This window comes from Scomber scombrus, chromosome 23, assembly GCF_963691925.1.
Source record: "Scomber scombrus chromosome 23, fScoSco1.1, whole genome shotgun sequence".
Classification (NCBI taxonomy): domain Eukaryota; kingdom Metazoa; phylum Chordata; class Actinopteri; order Scombriformes; family Scombridae; genus Scomber; species Scomber scombrus.
Genome location: NC_084992.1, coordinates 18,977,453 through 19,004,536, shown reverse-complemented (window position 1 = coordinate 19,004,536; position 27,084 = coordinate 18,977,453). Strand labels below are relative to the sequence as shown.

At 42.4% G+C, this 27,084-nt stretch overlaps 2 protein-coding genes across 2 annotated transcripts; one reads left to right on the top strand and one right to left on the bottom strand.

The window, feature by feature from the left end:
* Positions 1–492: 492 nt before the first annotated feature.
* On the bottom strand, positions 493–5,833 carry haus4 (HAUS augmin-like complex, subunit 4). The gene is made up of 9 exons (XM_062445059.1): positions 5,681–5,833; positions 5,321–5,460; positions 2,849–2,980; positions 2,497–2,637; positions 2,183–2,279; positions 1,932–2,077; positions 1,577–1,707; positions 1,219–1,287; positions 493–1,056 (listed from the first exon to the last, which is right to left on the bottom strand). Exons 1-9 carry the CDS (start codon positions 5,745–5,747, stop codon positions 870–872), a joined length of 1,110 nt encoding a protein of 369 aa, XP_062301043.1. The 5' UTR covers positions 5,748–5,833; the 3' UTR covers positions 493–869.
* A 2,697-nt stretch (positions 5,834–8,530) lies between these two features.
* On the top strand, positions 8,531–25,970 carry fxr2 (FMR1 autosomal homolog 2). The gene is made up of 17 exons (XM_062444726.1): positions 8,531–9,230; positions 12,082–12,134; positions 13,185–13,278; positions 14,303–14,374; positions 15,770–15,918; positions 16,134–16,227; positions 16,600–16,716; positions 16,806–16,976; positions 17,066–17,144; positions 17,316–17,473; positions 17,980–18,066; positions 20,448–20,667; positions 20,781–20,960; positions 21,940–22,134; positions 22,302–22,409; positions 23,881–23,969; positions 24,076–25,970. Exons 1-17 carry the CDS (start codon positions 9,180–9,182, stop codon positions 24,184–24,186), a joined length of 2,028 nt encoding a protein of 675 aa, XP_062300710.1. The 5' UTR covers positions 8,531–9,179; the 3' UTR covers positions 24,187–25,970.
* Positions 25,971–27,084: the final 1,114 nt, after the last annotated feature.

The window sequence follows — 27,084 nt, the reverse complement described above, 5'->3', positions numbered from 1 at the left end:
CTGTATGTCTCCTGCTTTGTAACTCATGTAAATGTCTTTTAATTTAAAAAGGAATCCATGAAGAAATGAAAGATGGAATTAATTGGGTAGACATTGGAAAGTGGTAGTATTGGTTTTGTTTTTAATGATTTTGTTTCAAGTTAAGGTTTATAGTTCAGGTATTTACCAAATACACTATAAATATATACCAAAAAACATGACAAGAAGGATTGAAAGGAGGCTGCTTACATGGGTGAACCTGTTTGTTTACATTATTCCAATCACATGACTTAATGAGATCAGTTGTGAGCTCAGAGGAGCAAGCTATGTTAATAAAGGACATTAGTGGTACACAGACTGCAGCTGATGATGTGTTTTCATTTTTGTTTATTTTCTCCCATGGTTACATTGCAATATATAACGTGAGGTAAGGTTTAATAAGAATGACATTTATACATAAATATAACTTCACAACTTGGACTGCAGTGAACTTATGAATTAAAGTCATTATGAATAAAATGATCCTCACCTCTTTAATCTTACCTAGAAAGAAATTCAAATTGAGCATGTAGCCACACGCAAGATAGCTAAAGTTGACCGCCACTCCTCATCTTAAGATGCAAATGTACTGTAAATACTACAAAAGAACCTTGATCCTAAACAGGTTCTTGTTTAAACAAAACGAGGAGAGCAGAAATGCTGATTACCATGGCGATGATATTGAAGTGATTTAAGCATGTTAAAGTTATGAACTCTTAAGAGGAGCGTTCAGTTAGCCCTCTCTCTCTGCTGAATGTGCTACATAGTTACTATCCAAATGCCAGCATATCACTGTGAGCCATCACACACTGAGAAAAGGGACCGGCTGGCTTCTACATCAGATATGATCTTCATTTGTTATTGTACATGGTGAGTTCCTTCATAGCCCAGTTTTTCACTTCGATCTCCTGCCTTAATTTGCTGTACTCCTCAGCGAGGGCCTCAAACTCCTTTCCCAAAATCTCAAAGGAGGCTAGTTTTAACTCTGTAGACTGCTTCTCCACCTGGCAGGCTTTTAGCTCAGACTCCAGTATCCCCCTGCAGTCGAAGTGCAAAAAGAACAGCATGTTAGATTCAGCAATAGTTGTTTCTATCACTTTTCTGAAAGCTTGGATCCAGAAATTACCGTTCAAACACCAAGAGCATTTAAATGACAAACACTAGTGAGAGTGAGTTGCCCTTCTGAAAATAGTCTCTTGCCTTATTTTTTTATGAGCAGGTATTGCGTCGGCTGTGTATGTGTCCAGCTGGATTTCCACCATCTCAGTCCTTTAAAAGAAGAGGAGAAAAACAGAAAATAACACATGCTTTACACTTTTATTCTTTTGAAGAATGACTATACTAGAAATGCTGATAGTTTGGCATTACATACAATCATATACACCAGCTGAAACAAGCTTTTAAAATAAATATTCTAACAGTCCAAAATAATTAGAACTCACAGTATTTAGCCGATTGGGAAGTTTTCTTGTCACATTACTTTGAACAACTGCCAAAATGCCTGGAAGTGTGTAGTGTCAAATTTATTTATACATACAACCAATTAAAAGCTCCTTACTTGATCTTCTGTATGACTAATTCACATTTGCTTTCAGAGTAATCCAACTTCTTCCTGTCCAAGTCTGACTGGATCCTCAGCCTGTGGTCCAGGATGAGAGACTGCAGAAGCTGAATGCATTTAAGCAGCTCCTGCACATGGAACCGCAAGTCAGTCAGACAGAGGAGAGAGAAAAAGCAGAAGGCAAAATATTCCACATTTATGGCAAGTACTATTTTGATCTTTTTATTTTTAGGATTTCAGTTGGGAATCTATTTCCAGCCAGTGACCTTCTTTAAACTGTGCACAGAAACACAGAATGCTCACCTATTTGATAACCCTACAGAAGCAGAGGGCATTTATTAGGTTTACTTACAGAGAGGTAGAGCTGCGCCTGTCTTTGCAGGAGAACTGTGTTTTCCCGACAGGTCTCTTTTAAACTCTCCGCTCTTTTCTTCTCTTTGTCCAGTAGGGAAGACAGATGAGACAACTTGCTGTTCTTCAGACCCTCACTTTCATTCTCTGGAGATGGCACAAAAACATCCTGGTCATCATTCTTATGTAGAAGGTTAGAAAAGGTGAATGAGGAGGTTTAAGGGTAGAAAGAAAAGTGTTTAGAGACTGTACCACATTCAGGTTGGTAGTAGGAGAGGAGGCTCAGACACTTTTTCTTGAGATGTTTCTCCAGCTCTCTGGGTAGACTCTGTTTCATTCTTTTCACATTCTGGCAAATGTAAATACAGCATTGAGAGGCAAAACTCACATCTTGTATTGACAATATAAAAAGGTTTTATTTTTGTGCTTTTTTAAATCACTATCCATATTTCGCTGTGAGACCAAAACTAATTTCAGTTAGGTTATACAAATCCACACATACATAATACTTTAACACCGAAAGGCTGTAACTTACCTCCAAGAATGTATGTATATTTATGACTCACCTTCTCCAATGGCATGAGCTCCATCACCTGATGGGGGTTCAGGCCCAGGATAGAGGGCTGGTCCTGGTCGGTGGTGCTACTTGGATCCAGCTGTTTGACACACTGAGCCACCAGGAGACACTTCTCCATCGTCGCGTAAAACTACACACACACACAACCAAAACAAATGATACATGACAGTTATTGTGTATGTTTATATTTTGTGAAATGAGTGCCTTTAGAGCTAACTATGTGCAGGGGAAGTCATTAAGTGAAGCTTTACTGACCAAAATTATATCTTGCAATGATTCACTGACAGCTGTTTGTGCATTTGTGGAATGTGTGAATGAGTACTACTGTATGTAAAGTGTACCATGTTCTGGTCAGGCGGTACAGTGGCATGTTGTTTCCTGACACAGTGGTCCTGGATCATTTCCTGCAGGCCTTTGTGGAGGCTCTCAGATCGCAGCCAGAGACGCCTCTGGCTCTGCAGTCTCTGCTCAGCCTGGAGAGGAGCAGACACATGTATAAGCACTTAAGATACCAAAAACTTACACTCAGGTATGTGCAGGAAGAGAAATCCATGTTACTGTAATTCGTATTGGTTGCCAGTAGAGGTCAGTAAGTCATAGACTACTTACAGTGTAATTGAATATCAATAACTTCAATCCAACAAGTATATACAGTGCCAGTAAGAAGTTTGGACACACCTACTCATTCAAGGGTTTTTCATTATTTTCTATATTTACTATCTTTGTTTTCTACAATCTTCTATTTTATACATTGTAGAACAAAACTGAAAACACCAAAACTATAAAATAACACATAAAGAATTATGCTGCAAACAAACCAAACCAAAATATGTTCCATATTTTAAGTTTCCTCAAAGTGTTTTGCTTTAATGATAACTTTGCACTCAGCTTATGAAGTTGTCACACTGAATGGTTTTCAATTAGCAGGGAAGCTCATTAATCAAAAGTTAATTAGTGGAGGAACTTCTTGCCTTCTTAATATGTTTTGCGTTGTGTCGAGGTAGTGTTGGTATGCAGCAAATAACCCTGTTCTGCTGTAGTTATCCAGTATATGGTGAGAACGGCTCAACAAAGAAAAGAGAAATGACAGTCCTCATTACTTTGAGACATGAAGGTCAGTCAATCCAGATCATTTCAACAAGTTTGAAAGTTGCTTCAAGTGCAGTGGGCTACACCATCAAACACTATGATGAAACTCTCACGAGGACCGTCCCAGGAAAAGAAGTCCAAGAGTTATCTCTACTGCAGACTGCAGAGGAGAAGTTCATTACAGTTACTGGCCTCAGATATCACCAATTAACAACACCTCTGATTAAAGCATTAATGCTTCCTACAGATCAAGTAGCACACACATCTCAACACCAGCTGTTAGGAGGACACTGCGTGAATCAGGCTTTTATAGTTGAAGTGCTGCTAAGAAACCACTCCTGAGACAAACCACTAAGAAGAAGACAATTGCTTAGGAATTGACATTAGACCAGTGGAAATCTGTACTTTGGTCTGCTGAGTTCAAACTTGAAATTTCTGGTTGCAGCCACCGTGTGTTTGTGAGACACACAGAAGGTGAACGGCTTGTATCTGCACGTGTGGTTTCCACCGTGGAGCATGGAGGAAAAGGCGTGATGCCTTGGGGGGGCTTTGCTGGTAACACTGCTTATGATTTATTCAGGATTCTTGGCACATTTAACCAGCATGCTGCCACAACATTCTGTAGCGACACACAGTTTGTGCTTAGTGGGACTGTGTGCCTCATTCATTAATATCTGCATGAAATGTTCTTACTTTGTTACCGTCTGATTCATGCCATGTGCACACCAACCAGCCTTTCTGTTTCTCTATATAAGGACAGCTCTGTTGGAGCGCTGCAGCAGTGGAGAGCACTGTCACTCATTACAAAGAGGAGCATGATGGTAAAAATGTAGAATAACCTTACTGCTGGTGAAATGCAATTAATCACTGTCACACAATATGGAAATTCTCATATATAAGCTGCTGTCATCTAAAAGTGAGAACGCCATTTTGATATATTAATAATTTCATTATATGTATGATGATGATTTAAAGTCTTAAAGAAACTGTGTATTATTAGCAATTCCACACTTCTAAATGTATATTTAGGCCCAGTCATTTTTTTTTTTTAAATAATTGTGGTTCTAATATACTGTTTACACTGAACAAATATTGACTAAATCAGCTTTTAAAGACCATAGGACATTTATTATTTGAACATATACATGGTCTAAGGCATTTCTAAATTTGTTCAAAGAGCAACAATAAATTCAGGTGAGAGCATACTGACGAATCCTGGGTTTTTCTTAAAGTGTTCATACGCATGGATTAAGCACAGATTTGTGCATACACTGTTTATGAATGGGGTTCTATGACAACATTAACATGCTGATGTTTAGCAGGTACTGTTTACCATTTTTGCCATGTTCGTTTGTCATCCTTCTCTTTTGAACTCAAACCTATATATTTACAACCATTATGTATCTGAGTAGTATATAGGATCAGGGTCTAAGTACAGATTTGTGTGTATGCACTGTTTGTGAATGAGCCCCACTGACCCAAAACATACCACAAGGCTATGTAACTATAAAATATTGCCAATAGTGTGCATATCTGCCATCTAGGCAAATGGTGGCTATTTTGAGGAATCTAAAATATGAAACATACTTTGGTTTGTTTAACACTTTTCTGTTTACTACACGATTCCATATGTGTTATTATTATTCACTGCACCATGCATTGCAATGAGCTTGTATGTCAAATGTGGAAGATATTGATGGTGTGAGCACAGTGTCTGCTGATACCTTTTCCAGCTCTGTTTTCAATGAGACAGTGAGTCCAGTTTGGTCCACATGTTGCGCCAGGGTGGCCAGGAGTTTACACAACTGAGGGTTCTGTGTCAGGTCCTCCTCTGTCATGTCACACAATGGGAATGAGGCCAGAACTGGGTGGGAGGACAGAAAATGTACAGTAAGTGATGTAAAACGATATCAATGACTGTCCGGAGGAGATTCAACACTACAAATGTGACCTTAAACTTTTACATTAACCCAAAAAGTATTACATTTGTTATATAGGACATTCATTTTGCTGAAATAAAGTAGGTCATAAGCCACCATTCCTGTCTTTTATCATAGCAAGTTAACATAAACATGTTTTCTTACCCTGTTGATGCAAACTGTCTCCCTTCCCAAGCGATGAAACGTTTGTAGACTCTGCACCAGCAGACATTTCGACTAAATGATACTCCTTATTAACCTAGAAAGTTGTCAATTTAGTCAGTTTAGTCAGTTTACTTTTCTCGCTAACAGAAAGGAAAATACGACACAACATGAACGGATCTACTTCCTGATTCAAGCAGCGCGCCTTTGTCGGGAGCGCTCCTATTGGTTAACTGACCCATGTGATCAAGCTGCGTTCTGCCAATCCGCGAAAGCTGTATATGCCTAATTAATATACATTATACATTGTTAACAACATGAGATAAATCATATTAATTTTAAAATATAATAATATATTAATTGTGCAGTTTTTTTAATGTGTTTTTATATAGAAGTAATTTTAAATAGCGTTCGGGGGTTTAAAAAAGTGTCAGAAAAGTTCACTTAAAGACTGAAAACAAGTGAAAGGCATTAGAATTAGATGCCAAAAACATGAAATATGCCTAATTTATAATAATAATTCCAATTAACCGAGTCAGGGGTTTCATAGTGGATGGAATAAAGGCGAATTATAGCAGTGTTGTTGTAACGCTATAAGCCACAGAAATGAATTATGAATGGTGTATTAATGAGTGTTAGGCTTAATTTAGAACTGACAGAGCAAGAGACCTTTTATCTTCACACACACAAAGTATCTTATGTCATTATCAAGGGTTGGAAATAGCCTTCATGTGTCCATGAATTCTCTGCACTTCTCACAATCATAAGCACTTGAGAAGAGGTAAGGCATGCACTAATGTTACACCAGGCAGCCCTCAAACATACATTCTCCATAGTGTGAATGAATTTCATACATAACGCAAGCGCTAAATCCTGCGTCATGCCAGTTCTGGGATCGCTGATTCTAGAAAATGCCAGCGTGTCTCAAAGCTGAGAAGACCTTTTGATGATGTGCTTGTATGTGTTTATGATCAAAATCACCTTGTTGTATGTATCAGTGTCGCAATGATAAGGAGAGGACACTGGACATCTATGCTCCTGGTGAGGTGGTGAAAACACACACTGTTGCTCTCATCCATGTGGTCACGGCTGTTAATGTCAATGTGTCCCACCTGTGTGAGGTAAAAGTCTTACAATAGATCCAGTGGCTCTAGGGTTGAAGTTGACAGATATGCAATGTTGAACTGTTTTGACCAGGGACCAATATTATGTAAATTCAGTCTTAAAAGATGGACTCTTGGAATTTTGGAAATGAAAACAAGCCTACAGGCAAATTAAGGTCCTGATGTGTAGTTTAGACATTGCAGTTCCAAAATAAGATAAAACAAAGGAGCATTTAACTACAAAAATAATCCACATGATTGGAGATGTTTGAGAACATCAGTCTTGTGGCGCCAGTGTTGTAATCAAAGCGTGTGATATGCCATTTTTTCTTTACATTATACCTCAAGCTGGACCGAGTTTAATTGTCATAGTGGGTGTTTTGTGGCTTGTTTTTGTTTATTCATGGAGATGGTTCCTGTTGCCATTTGTTGATGCTGGTCAGCGTTCTCATAAACCTCAACATCATCATCATAGACGTGATATTTTCTTGCCAGCAGCAGTGGAGCTAATGTGTTTTACCAGAGCTTGTTAGACTTTCAGGCAGATGTGATTTTGCAAGAAGAAATCTTTTTTTGTTTAAATAAACGCCAATGCCAAGTTGTTATATTCCTCTCTATTTGGTTTTGTGTGCCAGATTTGTTTGATTTTTTTTCTGCCTTTGCTGCCGTGGCAAAGAAAATCAATTCAAAGTCAAGTGGCAATACTGTGCTACAAGTGAACTCTGCTAGAGCTTCACTGGCAGGGGGTTAGTCAGGTAGGTGGATGATTATGGCTCGCAACTGACATAATGACTTCTTCAGTACTTGAAAGTTGAGAAGAGATTACACAACATGCCTTGTCATTTGTTGGGGTTTCTGGCTGCTCAAAAGCACTCACCTATCTTTTATTGTCAATCATATCTATTCTGAGCCTCTTTTTTTCCTCCTTCATGATGCACAATTTTTGTCTTTTGTGTCAAAATTCTCCACAAAACTGGTTAGAAATAAAACAATTGATTGAGCAAATCCAGTTTCTGTTAATATGTCCTATCTATGTTAAATCTGGAGTTCCGCAATTGTGAGTATTCCTGCACTGTTCAGCTTTCTACCATGACCTCTGGCCTCTTATGTGTGCTTCTCACAGCTGTTTCCTCGCAACAGTCTTTGACCATATCTGGTCTTCTTGGTGCTGCATTCCTGGTGCTTTGTAACCATACCCTTACCTAACTTTGCCCACACGGTTACATACTTCTTTACTCATCATTTTTATTCTTTGGTCTAGACAAGGTGACAAATTGTGACAATAAATATATAAGAAAATCCTAATCCAGTGTTTTCTCCTCTCTTCCAGTTTCTAGATGTGTGCCTCCACCATGTGATGTAAGTGTTGCTTGGTAAATAATATGTGTAGTAACTTCACTAGTGTGCTGTTTACACAATGGCTGGTGGTCCTCATTCATCAATGAGTGGGCAAAATTAGATGTGGGAGCCAGTCAATTTGTGCAGGATTATAATTGACAAGAGATAAAACCAACGGATTGTGTTAGGATGAAACTCTTTGGATTTGATTGGTCACACTTGCGGACCAGCCCTTATTTGCTACACCAATTAACGAAAACTAGGATTGATTGCCGGGATTATTGACCAATGATAAGGGCGCGTTTCCTAATGGGCGGCTCTTGGCTACGGAGGGGTGGGGTGTTTGAGGTCATTCAGTCAGTCCCTCTCTGATTCACTCTATCGGCGTGTGTTTGAGGGGACGGGGTAGTTGGAGTAAAGGAGTCGCCGGGCGGCAGTGCATCTCAAAACGCCTTTTTTTTTGGGAGCGAGGCACCGCTGAAAAAATTGCACCACCAACTGAAGAAAACGACCCCCCCCCCCCGGTGACGACTTGTGTGAAATTTATTCAACGCAACGACTGCGCCACACGCACAACCAACAAACGCAGCCAGGCTGTATCAAATGCTAGCCAGCTAGCATCCCTGAAAACGGACGGTATCAAGGTGTTGATAGCTAGCCTCCCAGCTAATTACCCAGCAGATAGCATCCTTAGCTTTTGCTTTTTCCTCTTCGCCGTTGCTCGTGGCGGCGCCTTCTCAGCTAGCGAGCACCGTATCCCGCATTGAGACAAACAAAAACACCGGCGCCTCCTCACCGGCTGCTCCTGGAGACAGCGTCTGCGTTTGCATTAGTTTGACACCATCACACCCATCTCCCCCCTAACCCCTCTTCACCTCTTGCCCCCCCCTACCCCCTTACCCCCTTCTCTCTCTCACTCCCTACCACCCGAAACACTGGAAATCCACAAGCGGCCGGAGAGCGGCGAGGGGCCGCCGAGGCTGGGGGTGGTACCGCTACCGGAGTCGCAGCCAGTCGTAACGGCTACAGACAAGCTCAACCGTGGGGAGCTACCGACGAGCATGGACGGGCTGGCTGTGGAGGTCCGCGGCTCCAACGGGGCCTTCTACAAGGTAACCTGGCTACAGTCGTAGTTTTCTAGGTGTCCCAGTTGAAAGTTTTGTTTGATGAAAAGCTGCCAGCCCAAGCTAACTCTGACTTGGCTAACGTTAGCTCAGGCAAACAAGGGTGTTTTGGCGTTGGCCATTGTGGGGTGGGTAGCTAGCTCCAGCTAGCTGTTGAGCTAGGTACACTTGTCACATCATCTTGTATGGCCTGTGGATGGTCGTTATTTATCTATTGTCAGTGTGGTTACAGTCTATAGATTTGGAAACATAGTCAAATAGTTTTGATATGGCACATAGTGTTTTCTTCTAACATATAAGTTTATCCTGAGATGTGGGATGCAAGCATTTAAAATACAAGCGAGCTGCTAATCAGACAGCAGTTGTGCAGCTCCTGCGTGCAAATATGATGAGATGCTACATTAAAGATCACATACTGACTGTTGTTTAGTAGCCCAACCAACATTTGAGCCATACACTGAACCTGAAGAGCCTCCTCTTCATTGCTGTGACTGGGAAAGAGCTGGTGTTGGTTTCTGTTTCAATTCTGTCTCATTTTCATAAGAAAGTGTACTTTCATATCCAGACACATGACTTTTAGGCTTTGTTGCAGAGTCTGTGTCACAACTTGTTTTTTTACACATCAAATTCAGGGGGAAACTTGGTGACTTCATATCGTAAATTGTACACATTTCAATGGTTTTTTTTTATTAGTCAGTCATACAGATTTAGGTTTGAATGGACATTGAATTGGATTTCACAGGATTTTAGCTGTGTACTTAGCCTAAACTCTTATAGTTGTAACCCTAAAGATGAGGACAGCATGGTTGTCGGGGACAGGCAAATTACTACATTCATCTTCCACCTCCTGTCTAGTTTTAATCTCGATGACATCTCTTATTTTTGATTTCTCTCACTTCAAACACATTCCTCCCTTCACTTTTGTCTTTGGACGTTCAGCAGGCCGACCGACTCCCGGCTCTTACCACATGGCGGTTTAGAGATGAGCCTATATTTACACTCCTTATGCTGCTTCACCTGTCGTCCTGTTTTACAGGGTGACAGTTTGGCTCTGGCGTGAATGAACACTTTCCACTCATCTCTATTACGTCCATTATCTCCCCAGCTCTCATTTTGTGGATGAGTTGCACGCTTAACTGTTCTAGTGACATTATAAATGTCATATTACAGTAGATATGTTGTCCTTGATGACAGACAATGAGGGCAAAATCTTTTCCTTTAATGATTGACACATAGTGTAAAAGAGATTTTGCTATTTGAATCCACTTCAGTCACCTTGGTGTCACTGTTTTTACTGTAACTATGAACCACAATCATATTTATGGACCTGAACCTGAATCTGGAAAATGGCACGGTGTCTCATTTATGGTCTGCGCCTTTCACAGCAGCAGACACACACCAGACAAGCTGATAAAAGCCCAAATGGGGATACACACAGTTTTTTGTGTAATTGTGTGTAAACTCAAGTTTTCACATGAGTTTTTTATATTTTATGTGTTATGTTTATATGTAATATTATTATTATTAGCAGTCTTGTCAGATTGTTAGTAGTTTTTGTTAGAACTGGAAGTTGGAGGCCTGGCTTAGCTGGGCCAAAAGGTCTTGGTCACCACATGGACCTGCATGTGGCTGCTGGCCAGAGGATAAAGTGACGTAATTACGACACTACTCGTGCCCCCACTTGTCCCCCCCAATCTTGTCATGTCAGAAAGAGGGCTTGCCTGCCCTTTGACCTGGTACTACTTGGTGGAAGCAGCACTTACACTGACATAACATGCACATGCAGCTGTCTCCTAATGTGACCCCTGGAAAAAGGAGGATGAGCACTTTTTCGAGTGCTAGCCAACTCTAACGCCCAGCAGTGTAAGACAATTTTCAATGAATGCTCTCTAAAAGCAGCAGCAAGTGGTAATTGATAATCAAAGCTGGACTCAAAGGGCCACGATGGTTCTGATGTGTGCACAGAGCGTACACACACACACACACACAGACACATTTCTCCTGATCCCAGCTGAAACTCTAGCCGGTTTGTCCAGTGCATAGGCAGCACCTTCAAGCAGGTGAATCCACCCCTCTCGCCCCCACCCACACACACCCCCATCCCGATCCCGAAGCATGCTTGCATATGGAGAAAATGCCTGACCTCTCTGTCCCATATACGGTAGTGTCACACCGAGCAACACGCCACACCCACCGCTTCCCTTCTGTCTCGTCATTGCTCGGCGCCGGTGGGGGAGGCGTCGGCCAAAGTTTATGGCGAGCTGTGAGTGACAGATTCGTGGCGGGTCACAACGGACAAGCAACATATTTACGCAAACTCTCTCGTAATAGTTGTCTCTGGGCTATCTCACAGTGTGTCCATATAGAGTTGGCAAGGGGACTACACATCGCCCCCATACATGTGCCCTCGTGAACACGCCCCTTGTAAAACTATAGTCACCAAAAAAGAAAGCTCCTGCATTTTAATTCTGTTTGTGTGTGTGTGAGCGAGTGTGTGTGTGTGTGTGTGTGCGAGCGAGAGAGAGATTTCCAGGCTGTCTGTGCTGTCAGGAGGAGTCAGTGTTACTCGTCACTTTATCCAGCACAGAATTCACAGCCAGAGAATTGTGTCAGCGATGTGATGTCTCGGCTCCCAAAAAGCCCCGAGATGCTCTTTTTTTTTTTCTTCCTTTTTTTTTGAGCATCAGTCACAGTATTAGTCTAGCACAGCTTACGAACCAGCTGCCTGTGTTGTTTACATGCAAAATCGAAACACCCACAGCCCCACCCCTCATCACTGTCTCCTGTGCATTCATGGGAATACATTTCTCTTTCTCTCTCTGCTTTTTTTCTTTTTTAGGGTTTCATCAAAGATGTCCACGACGACTCGCTCACAATTGTATTTGAAAACAAGTAAGTTTGCTCTCTATAATACTTAATGTACACATGAAAAATTAAGGAAATGAAAGCTTGACATGAAATGAAATGGGGGGGGGTGGGGGGGTGGTGAAGCTCGAACTGTAGTAATTGAGAGTTAGAAAGACCGGCCCCAGTCTGGTCCTTCACCCAGGCATTCAAAATTGTCCTCTTCGGCACCTGTGCTTGGAATGCAGCTGTCCACACACGTCTGTAACAGTTTTTTTTACCTCCCCCTTTCCACCCCTCCATCCATCCTGATAGCATGCTTTCCTATACTCCTAGCCCCACCTACTGTCCCTCTTCCACCAACCCCTTACCCACACATCCCTCCGGACCCTTTTTATCTACTTGGCTTAGAGTGTGGAGCAGGGTGCCCCTAAAAATAGTGACCCAAGGTATGCAGTGAGGGAGGGGAGGGGGGTGGCAGGATGGTGGCCTGTGTCATTTTTGGGATGGTTGCTCCCGCCCCCCTCACCAACACCACCTCCCCCTCTCTCCTCCTTTTACTTTCTCTGAGCACATGGTGGTGTTAGAGTAGCCTGGTTGTATAAGAAAGTGCATGAATGAAACACCTTTTCTGCTCTATAATGACAGTAATTCAGATCTTTAGATACATTTTTATTTGAAGTAAAAGCTTCTAAATGAGTATGAGAGGGTTATAGCAGATATTAATACTGAATTAACATAGAAATGAGCCAGTTTTCATTTTGTGTCCGATGTTATAATACACCTTTGAAAGTCATTTACTGAGCTTTACGGCGCTCTGTTCAGCTATTTTCAATTTCTTCTTTAATGTCAAAGGAACATCATACAATGAACATAGTTGCTCTCTGTCCACACTCAAGTCTTTGAACTTTCTTATTAAACTTAATGAACCATTTTCATTTTTCTTTTCATTATATCTGTTAATGTGCTGTGCAGCGGGGGGAGAGGGGCGATACGCTCCCTTAGCTTTCAATCCTACTGTGACACAAGAGAAAGCGAGCCATGTTCCAGCATTACGTTTTGTTGACTTAGAAGTGTTTGTGTTTTGTCTCACCAAAGTTGGCAGCCAGAGAGACAGCTGCCCTTCAGCGATGTGCGGTTGCCTCCTCCGGCAGAGTACAACAAGGATATTGGTGAAGGAGAGGAGGTGGAGGTAAGGCCCCGGCGCACCCCGGATCTGTTTTCCGACTCAGAGTTTGCACTAACCTCGTGTCTCAAGGCCTCGCTGTCTTCACACCCCATCAGACGCTTCATTATTGGATAGTGCTGAGTTTTGACTGACATAACTAAAACGTCCATGTGGCCTCTCAAATAAAAACAATCTACTTTGATGCTTTTTAAAGTATTTTTCTTACTGTGAAACAGCTTCTAACACATGACTGCTTTAAAGTCATTTAAAATCTACATTTGTATTTTTATTTTTTTTTAGTGCTTTTGGGTGATAAATTGTACCCATAAAAGCTGTTCACCCAAATCTGTGTAAAACCTTTCATACTGTGTTTGAAATATCCAACAAATTTTCTCCATATAACACAGCACTTGTTAGTAGCACAGTACACTGCTAGAGCTGGGTATCAATTCAGATTTCCTGATTTTATTCTGATTGACAAGATCCTAATTAAATATTGATTTGATGGAGATATTTAAGTATAACACTAAGTTTGCTTGGATATGAATGAGATTCACAAAGAACTAATGCTATAAATGATGCAAGGAACTTTCTACATGGTGCATTCTTAAAAAATTCCAATGTTTACTTTAAGAATTGACCCCAAAACAGTAACATGAATCTACTTTTTATTGAACACAAGTTGTGTGATACAGTCAGTGAGTTTTAGGGAACTAGATAGGTGCTTTCTTTAGTGCAGTGTAAAAATAAAAAACCATATATTTTAAACCAACTCACCAGGCAGGCAGTGTAAATAAGGTGGCTACAAACACACTTACTGCAATGTCATTTTCATTAATATGTCAGGAGAAGACACACTTTGCTGTGATTGTCTGCAGCAGATCAGCTCCTGCCATGAGATCTCGCACACAGCAAGATCTCACCGTCATCACGCATTCCCCTACAGATGATTTTACACTTGAATCATCACTATCTATAAGTGTGATAGGTGTACAAGTAGTTGTCATTTTCAGCTGTCTGCTGTCATTCACTGTGTGTCTCCTTACAGGTTTACTCCAGGGCCAATGAACAGGAGCCATGTGGCTGGTGGCTGGCCCGGGTCAGAATGATGAAGGGAGAGGTAAATGGCTCATTTTAAAAGAGTGAGATTTAAAAAAAAAAAAAAAGTGTGCAAGTAGTGTGTAAACTTAACTTTATTTAAAAAAATTCTCTCATAGCTGATGTATACTAGCAGAACAGAAATAACACAAAGAGTATATCCTCTATTCATTGTAGACATGAGTTGAGCATTTTTGGTATTTTCACCCTCCTTTCCACCTCTGCACTTCCTCCATTAAACACTGATTCACACATAATAGTTGTACCACAGTAAAAAAACACAAAAGAACAAAAGCATGCTGTTTTGTTTTGCAAAAAACCAAACATTTTAAAGCATATGCTGCTGTTTGTTTTTTTTGTTTTTTTAATCCGCTGTAATTTGCCTAATCTTCACAGAGCCTCGGATGCAGTTGAAACACTTGCATGCTAAAGGAATTGTTTGTTCCCGTGGATTAAATTTCCTGAAACTATTTAGTTAAAAAAAAAAAAAGGACTTCTTACTATTGAGAGGATGATACCTTGTGTTTCACTGATACGATCCAGCCAGCCTCGCTTCTCCTTTTGTCTCTGCGTTTAATAATCCGTAATAGAGGCTAAGCCGTTATCTTTCACTTTGGCTCAGTGTTACGTTGTATTGCCAGTAACTGTTTACTGAGCTCTGAGTACTGCAGCACACTATGCAGAGTGAAAAGAGGGCTGTAGTAAGATGCTGCTGGATAATAAGCTCATAGAGTCCTGATGTGCTCTGACACTGTACGTTTAAATAATGTTCCCTGCTTCTTTACACTGACTTGGAGGCTCAGTCGGCTTTATTTTGAGCTAATTCCTCAAACAAAATTCTTAAATTCCAACCAGGAGCGTCAATCTCTCTCTCTCTCTGTCTCTTTGTCACCGGCACAAGCTTGCAGGTTGAATAGTGGGTCAGTGGGATATGGAAAAGGACACAGCTTTGCAGTGCTCCGGTGCTGGGGGAGCTGCTGCTGGTGTAGCGCTGTTATTTGGAGCAGTCTGATAAGAGCCTGCAGGAATGTCTAGCGTTGACTGATGACTTTAATTCTGTCCTTTTGAGCGTGGAGTGCACAGCGTTCATCTCGCTGCCTCGTACTCTCACACTTCCCCTTTTCTTTGCCTGCATTAGTTTATTTATTTTACATATCTCACCGTGCTATTCTATCCCTCTTTCATTCATTTAACGTCTTTAGTAGTAGGAGCTGGGAAAAGGAGTGGAGTTTCATTAGCTAAATGAATTAATACATAAAGTAAATGCATTTTTTAATGTAGAATTTCTTTTAAAAGTTGAGTAACAGTATCTTTGATTTATAGTTTGAGTATTTTTGTATTTCTTATGTATACTTAGACATGATGGTGATTTTGGCTCAATATTAAAAAAGTGTTCTCTCTCTCGTGCTCTTTTCAGTTCTATGTGATCGAATACGCGGCATGCGACGCCACATACAACGAGATCGTCACAGCGGAGCGCATCAGGCCCCTCAACCCCAACAGCCCCTCCTCTCGAAACTCCTTCCACAAAGTCCCCATCCCTGTCCCGGAAGACCTGAGGGACATGTGAGTTTCTTTTATGGAATTTGTAGTGAGGAAACAAATTTGTTTATTGTGTGTTTAGAGTGTATGCAGTTTATCTTAACACCTTTTTTCTCCTAGAACGTTAATTTTTTAACCTCCCAAAGTTGTCTCACTGTGCAGCGTAGTTTCAAAGCACAGAGCGCCGACAAATGAATAACAAAGCCTGACTCTCCTGTGGATTGTTTTCTTATCGACAGCTGCGCAAATGACAACATTCACAAAGACTTCAGGAAAGCTATCGGAGCCAACTGCATCTTCTTCAGTGCCCAAACACACGAACTCATTGTGCTGGTTAGTACTAAACACACACATCAGCTGGGTCTCACCTCATTAACAAGTGAATGGACATTGTTATACACCCAGAGATGAAGGACTAATACAAAAGAGCTTATAATGAAAACTTGGAAAAGGTTAAAATGAATTGTACATCAGGGATTCGTTGGGTAAATGCTGAGTTGCATATAACATATTGTAGCTCTGTAGATTCAAATTCAGTTTGTCATTTATCATGATTTTCTGTTTTAGTGAATCTTCACCAGTCCTCATTAGACTCCTCTGATAGTCGTTAATAATCACAAACACGAAACAATATCTGATGTTTGAGGACTAATTTTGAAGATAAAACTTAGCTTCTCAGCTTCTCTTATTCTTTTGTCTCCACAGTCTACAAATGAAACCACAGTAAAGCGTGCCACTCTCCTGAGCGACATGCACTTCCGCAGCATCCGTACCAAGCTCATGCTCATGTCCCGCAACGAAGAAGCCACCAAACATTTGGAGGTAAACACACAAACACATAATTCATCTGCCTTCTTGGATATCGACTACACTTTTTCACACAAACCTTTTATCCGTTTTCCCCCTCCTAGACAAGTAAGCAACTAGCGTCGGCGTACCAGGAGGAGGTGAAGGTCAGAGAGGACCTGATGGGCCTCGCCATCGGCTCCCACGGTGCCAACATCCAGCAAGCGAGGAAGGTGCCGGGCGTCACGGCTATCGAGCTGGAGGAGGAGAGCTGCACCTTCAGAATCTACGGAGAGGTACGCTGCTTAATGGATTGTGCGCAATTGTATACTCAGTGAGAATATCCAGTAGTTGACTTTCGTTTGATGTGTGTGTTGCATTGCAGTCCCCAGAGGCAGTGAAGCAGGCTAGAGAGTATCTTGAGTTCAAAGAAGACTACTTTCAGGTACCCAGGAATCTTGTAGGTGAGTGAGCGACACAACTTTCTTGAGGGAGCTCATTTTGTTGGTGACCACATCCCACTTCATCACCATAACATATACCTGATTTCTTCATATATTCCCTTATTATTATGATTATTATTTTGACAATCCTTTCCCTTTCTTTTCTTTTCCTTTTCTTTCCGTCTCGCGCAGGCAAAGTCATCGGCAAGAGCGGCAAAGTCATCCAGGAGATCGTGGACAAGTCGGGCGTTGTTCGCGTCAGGATCGAGGGAGACAACGACAAAAAGCTTCCCCGGGAGGAGGTAGGCAGGCAGGGGGCTAGCAGGGACGACACTGCCAACGGCAAAGAGGTGAATGGACCGTCCGACTAGTCTCCCAGCAACCCCCCATGTCTCCCCCCCCCCCCTCTCTCTCACCCCTGCTCTACAAAAAAAAGCTACTTAACTGCAGCAGGGTGTAGACGTCCCATGTGCTGTCTGCTTTGACACTGTTCCTTTCTGCTTCTTTCTCTTTTCTTGTCAGTAGTGTTTTTTTGTCTTGTTTTTTTGATTGCTCTCAATACACACAGCCCACCGCACAGCATATGTCAATTATGTTGGGCGTGTGTGGGCTTTTAGCTGTCTGTTGTCTCCGCTGGGTTGATATGTTTTTGTCGAGTGTGCTTCGTAAGCATACCAATCATTTCAGAAATGGTAATTCTGAACCTCTTTTTTTTTTTTTTTTTTTTTTTTGGGAGAAAGGATCAGACCCAGTGATACATCCTCGACAAAGGGGGTGTGCATTTACAGTGATGATCTGTTTCCCTAAAAGAAAAAAAGAAACTCAACTCTACATGTCTCTCTCTTTGTTTTATCAGGGTATGGTTCCCTTTGTGTTTGTGGGGACTAAAGAGAACATCAGCAACGCTCAGGCTCTGTTGGAGTACCATGTGTCCTATCTCCAGGTTAGTTATTGTTCATATTCACCAGTAGAGGGCGACACCACCCCTTTCCTCTGCTCCTGTCACTCAAAAAATCATAAAATAGAACTCTCGCAGCTACTTTCGCTCAATGATTTGAAGCTCACATGTGTTTCTGCTCAGAATATCCGCACACTTAAAGGAAATGTGTTTCTTAGAAGTACACCTCCTTTATGAGAGAGGGGGTAGGAATGGGGGTTTGCTTTTGGGTAGTAGTGTAAGTGCGTGTGTGTGTGTGTGTGTGTCCAGGGTCATTTTCATATTGGTCACCTGTCTCCCTCCCGTCCAGCACCACATGAGGAAAGCTGCTGAGAGCACCTCATTTTGTCCTTACCTCATGTGCTTTTATAAATAGAGCCTCTCTCTGGGATGGGGGTTGAAGGGTACGCTGGAGTTTAGATTACCAGCTATCTGGACCCTCAGCTTCCAAAAATAACACCAGACCCTCCACCCGCCTCGCTTCCTTCACACCCCTTTTTGCATCCCCCCCACCCATGAGATTCAGCTGTCGTTGGTGGAGGCAGCTGTCACACTCTGAAGAGAGACCCCCCCCCCCCCTTCCTTCATCCAAATCACCCACCAATGAACCAGCAAAGAAACTTGCTGTCAGTGCACTGTTGCTACTATACGCCAATGCCTACCCCCCCCCCTTATCTACAGAGAAGGCTCATGTTGCTCAGATGAAGAATTAGAAATTGTGGCACTCCAAAAATATCATCTGGTAGTTAGATGTTTAAAGTTACCTTTATAGTTGTATCAAACATGATAAAGTGAGTTCAATCCTGCCTGTGAGATAGTTGGGCTCTGTGACTGTGCCAGGGTTTGAGACTAACAGCGTCCAGTCGTCTCAGTAACAAACAGATCTTCTCCAGGACACCTCCGTGACGAAAGGGATTTAAAAAGGTATATTAAATATAATCTTTCATTTATTTATTTTAAAAAATCTCTTAGCAGATGACAAACTGAACCAAGCACTGACTACAACAGAGCATGTCTTCTCATGCTGTTACTATAGTAACTATCACTGGCTGGCTACTCAGCATCAAACCTGAAATGTTCAGGCGGTACCGGTACATCTATCCCTTCAGTCACAAACTGCTTGCTGGTAGGACTTCACAAATATGTCTGTGTTCATGGCCCTGCTGCACAGCACTATGACTCAGTGAAAACACTGACCGAGTGGAGGAGTAGTAGCTTCAGGGCACAAAGACCTCAGTACAAAGAGTGAGGCACAGATTTGTTTCCCTAATTCTGTGTTCTCCTATTTGTTTTTTCTTTATTCTGTTTTGTACGGTTTACAGATAACTTTTCAGTTTTGTTTTGAACCGATTTCTTGGAATCGAGCAAAGAAATTCCTCAACATTTTAATTGTTTAATTGTGCTGTTAACAACTATAGATCACAATAACAAAGCAAAGAAGCAACCTTTTGATTTTTGGGATGGTTAAAATAGTTTTTCGGGGACTGTTAAAAGTTAGTCTGGAGCTCCGGACAGTGTTGAGAGTGAAACTATCATTGTTATTTTTCCTCGTCTAAAGCTACTTTTCCCATTTTAAGATCCATGAGGTAAAGTCTAATTAATCAAATGGGCATTTGGGTCAGATGCCTCTATTCTATTTGGGTATCAGTGAATCAAAGGGGCTAAATGGTCCACAGTCTTTATCTGGCTGGAACATTGCAGGAACTTTGCACATCACTGCCACTTAGTGGTAGACTGATGAGCTTAATAGGAAGCACAAAAACAGCCCAGGCACATAGTAGATGTGAGTTTTAAGACTGTGGCTCAGTAACAGCTCAGAACAGCAGAATTTGTTTGAGTTTTTGTTTTTTTGTAGGCTTAACAATCCTGTTTCTGTGATGAAACTATAGTCGATCAGTCAGCTAAATGCTGTGTTTAATTCTGTAACTGGCTTTTTGCAGATGTATTAATAGTTCTTTCAATCATGTAAAAAATGATCTCTATTTGATAGCATTCAGTGTGTAAATCCATATAATCCTATCTTTGTCCCTAGACAGGAGGATCATCTGATTGAAAACAGTAGCATGCACAATGTGTTTGTAGGTGAACCTGATAATGACTGTTGGTCAGATGATACATGGTAACACTTGTGGCATGTTGTTATTTAGTCAAACTGGAGGTGGCCCAGGTCACCTTGTCATACTAAATGGCTCACTGATCTTACCTTTCACTTAAAGCAGGAGAAGAAAAATCCATTCTAGCTGCTAATAAAAACATGAGTGACATATACGAGCTATTTTGATGACTGTTATCTTGTAAGGCAGATTATAATAAATGGTACCATGTGCTAGGGGACAGGCTATGGAGCTCAAACTATCTGCCAATCTTACTCTGTCCCTGATGTGTAGGAAGTGGAGCAGCTGCGCCTTGAGCGTCTCCAGATTGACGAGCAGCTCCGTCAGATCGGGGTGGGGTACCGCGCTCCTGCTAGTCGAACTGGGGGCCCCGGCCCCGAGCGGGAGAAAGGTTACACGACAGATGAGAGCAGCAACTCACTCCACACCTCTCGCACCTACGGGGGCCGCGGCAGAGGACGCAGGGCCTCCAACAGCCAGTACTCTGGATATGGTGAGGGTGAAGGAGCTAGATTATTGTTACAATTTTACTCATGATTGGTTGTTTGTTTCATCTGAGAGGAATGTGGAAAATAGAAGATGGTTAGAGTACTTTCTTTTTTACAGGCACAAACTCTGAACTGTCCAACGCGTCCGAGTCGGAGGAGATCAACGACCGAGACCAGCGGCCCCGTGGAATAGGCGGAGATGAGAGAGGCTCCCGACGGGGCGGCAGAGGCCGAGGCTCCAACTCTGGACGAGGCCGTGGAGGGCCAGGGTCCAAGCCTTCCAACTCCATCAGCTCAGGTAGTTAAATCCCATGTTCAGTTTACTAACACACAGAAGTATTCCAACTCTTTAAGACTATTTTCCAGATTTTCTTTCCAGTTTTAAAGGCTTTTCTAAGTGGTCATTGCAGCAATGTAGTTTAGAATATTTCAGGCCACTTGAAGTCTTCTCGCAGCCTATTTCATTAGTTTATACTATGCAAATGTAGTCGCAAAATCAATGCTTTGCATTCATATGTTGGGATGTTTGATTTTAAAAGAGAGCTTATTTTATCTCTAAATATAACTATTCTAATTATATGTTAACTCCCTCTGCTCTTTCATCTGTTTCTTATCTGCAAATGTCAGATTTTTTTAAGACTCACTCTGTATTTAGAGTTTTGTCAGAGTGATTATTTGGGGTGCTAACTGTGCGCTCTTCCTCATGCCTCTCGGCACATGGAGAGTTGTTTTTTCTCCTCCTCTGCGAGCTTGCGCCTTTTTTCCCGGCTCATATGCAACTAAAGTCGTGTAAACCAACACTAGAGGTTTCACATGTTCATCAACCCCCAAGCGTACCACCGGTTGAACTGCTGACATCATCCCAAGTAGCGACGCAATGATTGCCGCCGGCCACAGGTCTCACGCGCCGGGTCAGCTGCAACAACACCTACGCACGCTCCTCTGACAGTCGTGCGTGCTGTGTGAGTGCAGGTGCAGAGCGAGCCGGGCCATCTGCTGGCTCAGCTGCAGGTCGCTATTAGCGTGCGATACATTTGGAATGTGCCACAGTCAATGAGTGGAGCTGCTGTGAACGCCCCCCGAGGGCGCCGCGGAAAACTATTTGCGCCGATTCATTTTAAAACAGCAATGGCAAATAGCTCGACCAACGGTGTGTCTTCACCCCTCAGCAACATGCAGACATCAGCGGTTATAGTGCTGATCCTGCTGTTGTGTTCCAGCCAAAAATGAGAGGAGATTAGTGTTGTTGTAGTAATAATTTTCTGTGGTATCTGCAGTGCTGAGGGACCCGGACAGTAACCCATACTCTCTGCTGGAGGGTGAGGGTGAGCTGGCCGACGCAGACATCAGCGATGGCATGGGAGGAGACCGCCGCAGACGCTCCCGCCGCCGCCGCAACGACCAGGAGCCCAGCGTGATGGATGCTGCTACAGAGTCAGACAGCCAGGCCGCCCCCAGCGAGAACGGACTGGGTAAGAACTTTACTGTTATATTCTCATGATTTGTGAAAATTTAATAGAGTTGCATCAACACGTAGTAAATCTCTGATGTTGAAATCAAAATTCTTGTGAGGAAAGTAGAAATTCCAACACCGTGACGGGATCAGACACTGACCCATATTTTCTCATTTGACTTTTAGATGAAGAAGCCCGTCCTCAGCGCCGCAACCGAAGCCGCCGCCGCCGTAACCGTGGCAACCGCCCAGAGGGAGGTTCAGCCAGCCGTGACAGACAGCCAGCCGAGAGTGGTGAGGCACAATGTTTTACTGGTTAACATTTTCTCCATTACAGTGAACAATATATTCTGTGTCAAGAGAGGCTGGGATTTATTTATTGCTCTGGGTGGTCTTCGCTAAAAGGAAACGTCGCTATTTATCAACCTGGACCCCGCACATCATTTTGTGTCAAAGTGATTGATGGGAACTGTAATTTTTAGCTGATTTCAAAAATAACTCTTGTGATATTTCATAACGTGATTTCTGCTTGAGTGAGACTTGGTTAGACGTAGTAACAAACAGTAGAGATCGAGCGAAAGGTAAAGGGAAAAAAGTTGTATTCCACTGTGTGCACCTTTCCATAATATTGTCAGACTCTTATAACAACCTGAGCCTGTCAGTGGCACTTTTAGGAGACGTACATTGATGGAGCACTATTGCCCCATTGGATTATATTACAGCCCATTTCACAGCTGCCGGTTGAAGCGCTCTGACTCAGCACTGGACCAATTTCAAAAATTGTCTTCCACTCGTCACTTGGACACAAAAAGATGGGAAAATGCAGAAGTTTGCCTTTTTAAAGGAGACCGTTCCCTATTTTCAGTCATATATATGATGCTACAATGTCTAATGTTCTTTATTAAATGTGGCCAAAGTGTCAAATAATGGTATGTAGAAGTAATCTCTGTGAGACAAAAGCACCTGTTCAGACTGCTCTGAACGCTGAGTTTCAAACAGTTTTTTCTATTTTTAGTCCCACACACAGAGCGAGTTCTCTGCTCTGTTAACATCGTGGCATCTTTCCATTGTTTTAGTCGTGCCGAGCCATGACTCAAATCCAGCTGGCACACTGTGAGTGTTTTTCCATTACACAGCAGGCAAAGTAAAAAAGTGGTTTACCTGTTGGAGGTAGTCTGGTCGTCTGCAGCTCTTCATCAAACATCATGACTTTGGCTGTTTCTTCTTGTGCTATTCCTCCCGACATCATTTATAACCAGTCTGCTGAACAAAGAGCTCCAAATATGTATGTGTTGACTGGTTTTTAATGCAGTTAACAGTGCTGCTAATTTGGTGAACGTGTTTAATTTCCTCTAAATTCTTCACTAAAAAGTCTTCGATTATTTAGTTAGTGTAAAAACTTTTAATATGAAGAAGAAAAAAAAAAGAAAAGAAAAAATGTTGGGTTTGTATCGGGAGTAACTTAACACAGCACTGCTTTGGATGCCCCTTGATAGGCTTCTGGAAAGTTGGTCAATCAGAACAGAGTGGGCTTATTATGATGGGGGTCCTAAAGAGACAGCAGCTGAACTGAGGGGCTGCAGAAAGGGACAGTGTAATAGATCAGGTGTTTGTTTAACTGGGAACTGTAGTGGAGTCCCAGATTAAAAATATAGAGCTGGAGATGAGCATGAGAGGTCCCCTGTAAAGCTGTACCAGGACTTTTAAACTGCATCCACAGTGTATGGACAATATCTCCCCAGCTAACAGATTTCAATGTTTGCAGTGACTGTTGCTGACTACATATCCCGTGCTGAGTCCCAGAGCAGACAGAACCTTCCCCAGAAGGAAAACAACGCCGGCCCCGAACCCAAGGTACCAAAGGAAACCAGCATATTGACCCTTTGTGTTCGTCTCAGTGACATAAATCAGATGATTTGATCATTCTCACTTTTTTCCCGCCTTTTTTTTCTACCCATAGGAAAACGGGACCACCGCCATGAAAGATGAGCTAACGCCCTCCAAGCGTTCCCCCAGCAAAGGCATGACCTCGGCCAGCGAGACTCTGACCTTGGTCAACGGGGTCTCGTAATGAGGCGGCCCCCCGACCCTCGCGAACCCAAGTCTAGAGCAAGACTCCATGGCAAACTCTGTCCCTGCTTGCATTAACTTAAACCTTAAACAGATGAGTGAAAAGTATCTGACAAAAATACCTGAATTCATACTATGAGAGTGAAAAACTACAAAAAAACGACAAACGCATCTACTTAAAAACACACGTTAACGGTGTATGCTATCCTATCTATCAGTACTTAGTGCTTATTTAAAAAAAAAAAAAAACAACTAGCTTGCCAAAAAAGAGCTGGTGGATATGACTTGATTTTTAAAGAAATACTGAAACACGAGAAACAGGACGAGACTTTTTTTTCCGTTTGTTTTGTTTTGTTTTGAAACGGTTGTCTTTATTTGTGTCTTTTTTTTTTCTTTTTCTTTTTTATGTTAATTTTGTTCATTGTTTATCACTGGTTTGGACTTGGCGGTCGCTCTCTCAACCAAAACAGACACGTCTTTTAACAGTGTTAAAGTACAGACAAAGAGAGATGTAAGCTGTAGGGAGTGGCATACGAGCAGACAGTCCAATAGCTTATGTGACGCGATGTTCGCACACTGAACCTGGGAGTGGAGACAGACAGATTGGAATATTGATAGACATTGTGCCTTGAATTTGAAAAAAACAGAAAAAAAAAATAAAAAAAAAACTTGAGTTTTTCCATTAAGTTTGTTTTTGTTTTCCGAGAGGAAGAAAAGAGGGAGGGGTTGTTCCTCCGAGATTTATTTTGGTTCCGAGGGGAAAACAGGAAGTGATGGGTAAAAAAAAAAAAAAAGTGAAGAGGAATACAGGAATAGAGGGAGTGGCTGGCCAACGTGAGGAAAAACAGAAGTCTGGTGCCAAACACGAAATTCAAGGCGCTTGTCTTCATTCCGAGGAGAATGGACAGCGTTGGGGGTCAGTGCGTGCGTGTATGGGCGTGCGCGCGTATGTGTGTGTTTGTGTGTGCACAGTTGAGATATTTGGCAACCACAAAACTAAACTGAGAGGGGTAAGGTAACAAAACAAACCGTAGCCCTGGGCGCGTCACACGGTGAGGCATCTCTATTTATCAACAGGCCTGAGAGGTGTCAGGTGAGGTGTCGCTTCTCACCTACTCTCACCTGTTTTAGGTCTTTCGAGGGTACAGGGTGGCACCCGTACAGCCTTGTAAACATGACAGGCTGAGACCAGACGGACGGCAGACTTGAACTATAGATTTAGACTTAAAGAGAACTATACCGTGCCTCTTTCTCTGTGTCGGAGGGGGCGGCGGTGCTAGCTTCCAGCCACACTAGTGTCTTGATAAACCACTGCAGCGCGCAGCTCCGGATGCACACGAGGGCGACCACCTCTCTGGAACGGGTGCTGCTAGTGGGTGGGGGGGGGAAAGGGAGGGCCTGGAGACTGCGGACCGTGGGATTGGGACAGCTTCAAATGAGACGAGAGCCACATGACACACAGGCCCACGCTTACAGGTACACACACACACAGGGCATCCACACCGGGCGCGATAACGTAAAAAAACAGCACGCGGCTGCGAGTCGGCGTGGTCCTGCGCGGGGCAGAAGTAGAGGACCGCAACAGGAAAAACTTTAAACAAAAGCGAGGTGTCTGTCTTGTACCTGGCAGATTTGGGTTGGCAAATGGTGCAAGAGAGGGACTGGCAACCACAGTGGCTCTCTGCTCATGTTGTTACTGTTGTCTTGGTTACCGCTCTCAAGTTTTTTTTGTTGCTATTTCCACATCTTAGAAAAATATTAAATAAAAAATTGAAGTGAAATCAACCTCTTCTCTGGAGATGAACTTTGATTTCTCTGTCTTGTGAGTTTGCAGTCTATTTTTCTAACTTGCATGGCATTTAGTTAACCAGTAGTAGGTGGTGCCTGTCCTGTGCATGAAGGAAGGGTGTTATTAATCTGACTTACAAAGCCATTGTTTCATTCACTAGAATTGCTGCTAATGTACACATTGAATGTCCAACTAACTTAGAAACTCTACCTTGAAGAGAGAGAGAGAGAAAGAGAGAGAGAAACTTTATTTGTGACTTTAGTACATTTCCCACCCCGCTTATCTGCCCAGTTTCTATCGGTGGATACGAGTCAGGAAAGGGGGGAGACGACCCATTCCTTCACTCACAAGTTTCAAGAGTCTCACAAAGTATTAAATTACAAAGGGCAACATTGTGCATGACAAGCAGGCGTCCACACGACAAAGGTTTTGAGGGACAGACGAATGGGGAGTGCGGTTGAATCGAGATGACCCAGATGCTGCTGTTATACATTTCTGCTCACCTGTATGTTGTGTTTTTAGAGTATGAAAGAGCACTTGAGTATTTGTACCTTGGTTCAGTTGCATGTGTGTGAGTGGAGACTGAAGCCCTATCTGGTATGTTTGTGTTTACCTTTATACCTCATTGTGTGAGTACTGTAATCCCTTATGTATCTGTATCCCTCATGTCCTATTGAAAGGCTGCTCTGTGTGTATGGTGTGTGCGTGTGTGTGTGTATGGTGTGTATGTGTGCGTGCGCGCGTGTCCGTGCGGATGCTGGTTGTACAGTCGACTCCTCACTGTCAGATTTTGTCTCTGGTTTTCTCACTCATGTTCTGATGGCAATAAAGGACTTTTCATTGTTTGGTATACATTTTTTCTAAACTTGTTCTTTTTAAAAAAATATATATATTTATATGCCCAGACTACCAGAGAAGCTCAAGACAAACAGTGGAGGAAAAAAATTATAAGATAATTCTTATTATTCTCTCATTTAAGTAAACCGAACTACTTTCAAGTTATAAAAAACAAAAGGAGTGGAAGACATAACTGCGTCACTAGAGTGTTAAATTTGTCTCAGGCTATTTTGAGCAAACCTCATTTTGAGTTTTGTATTGAAGCATCACTGA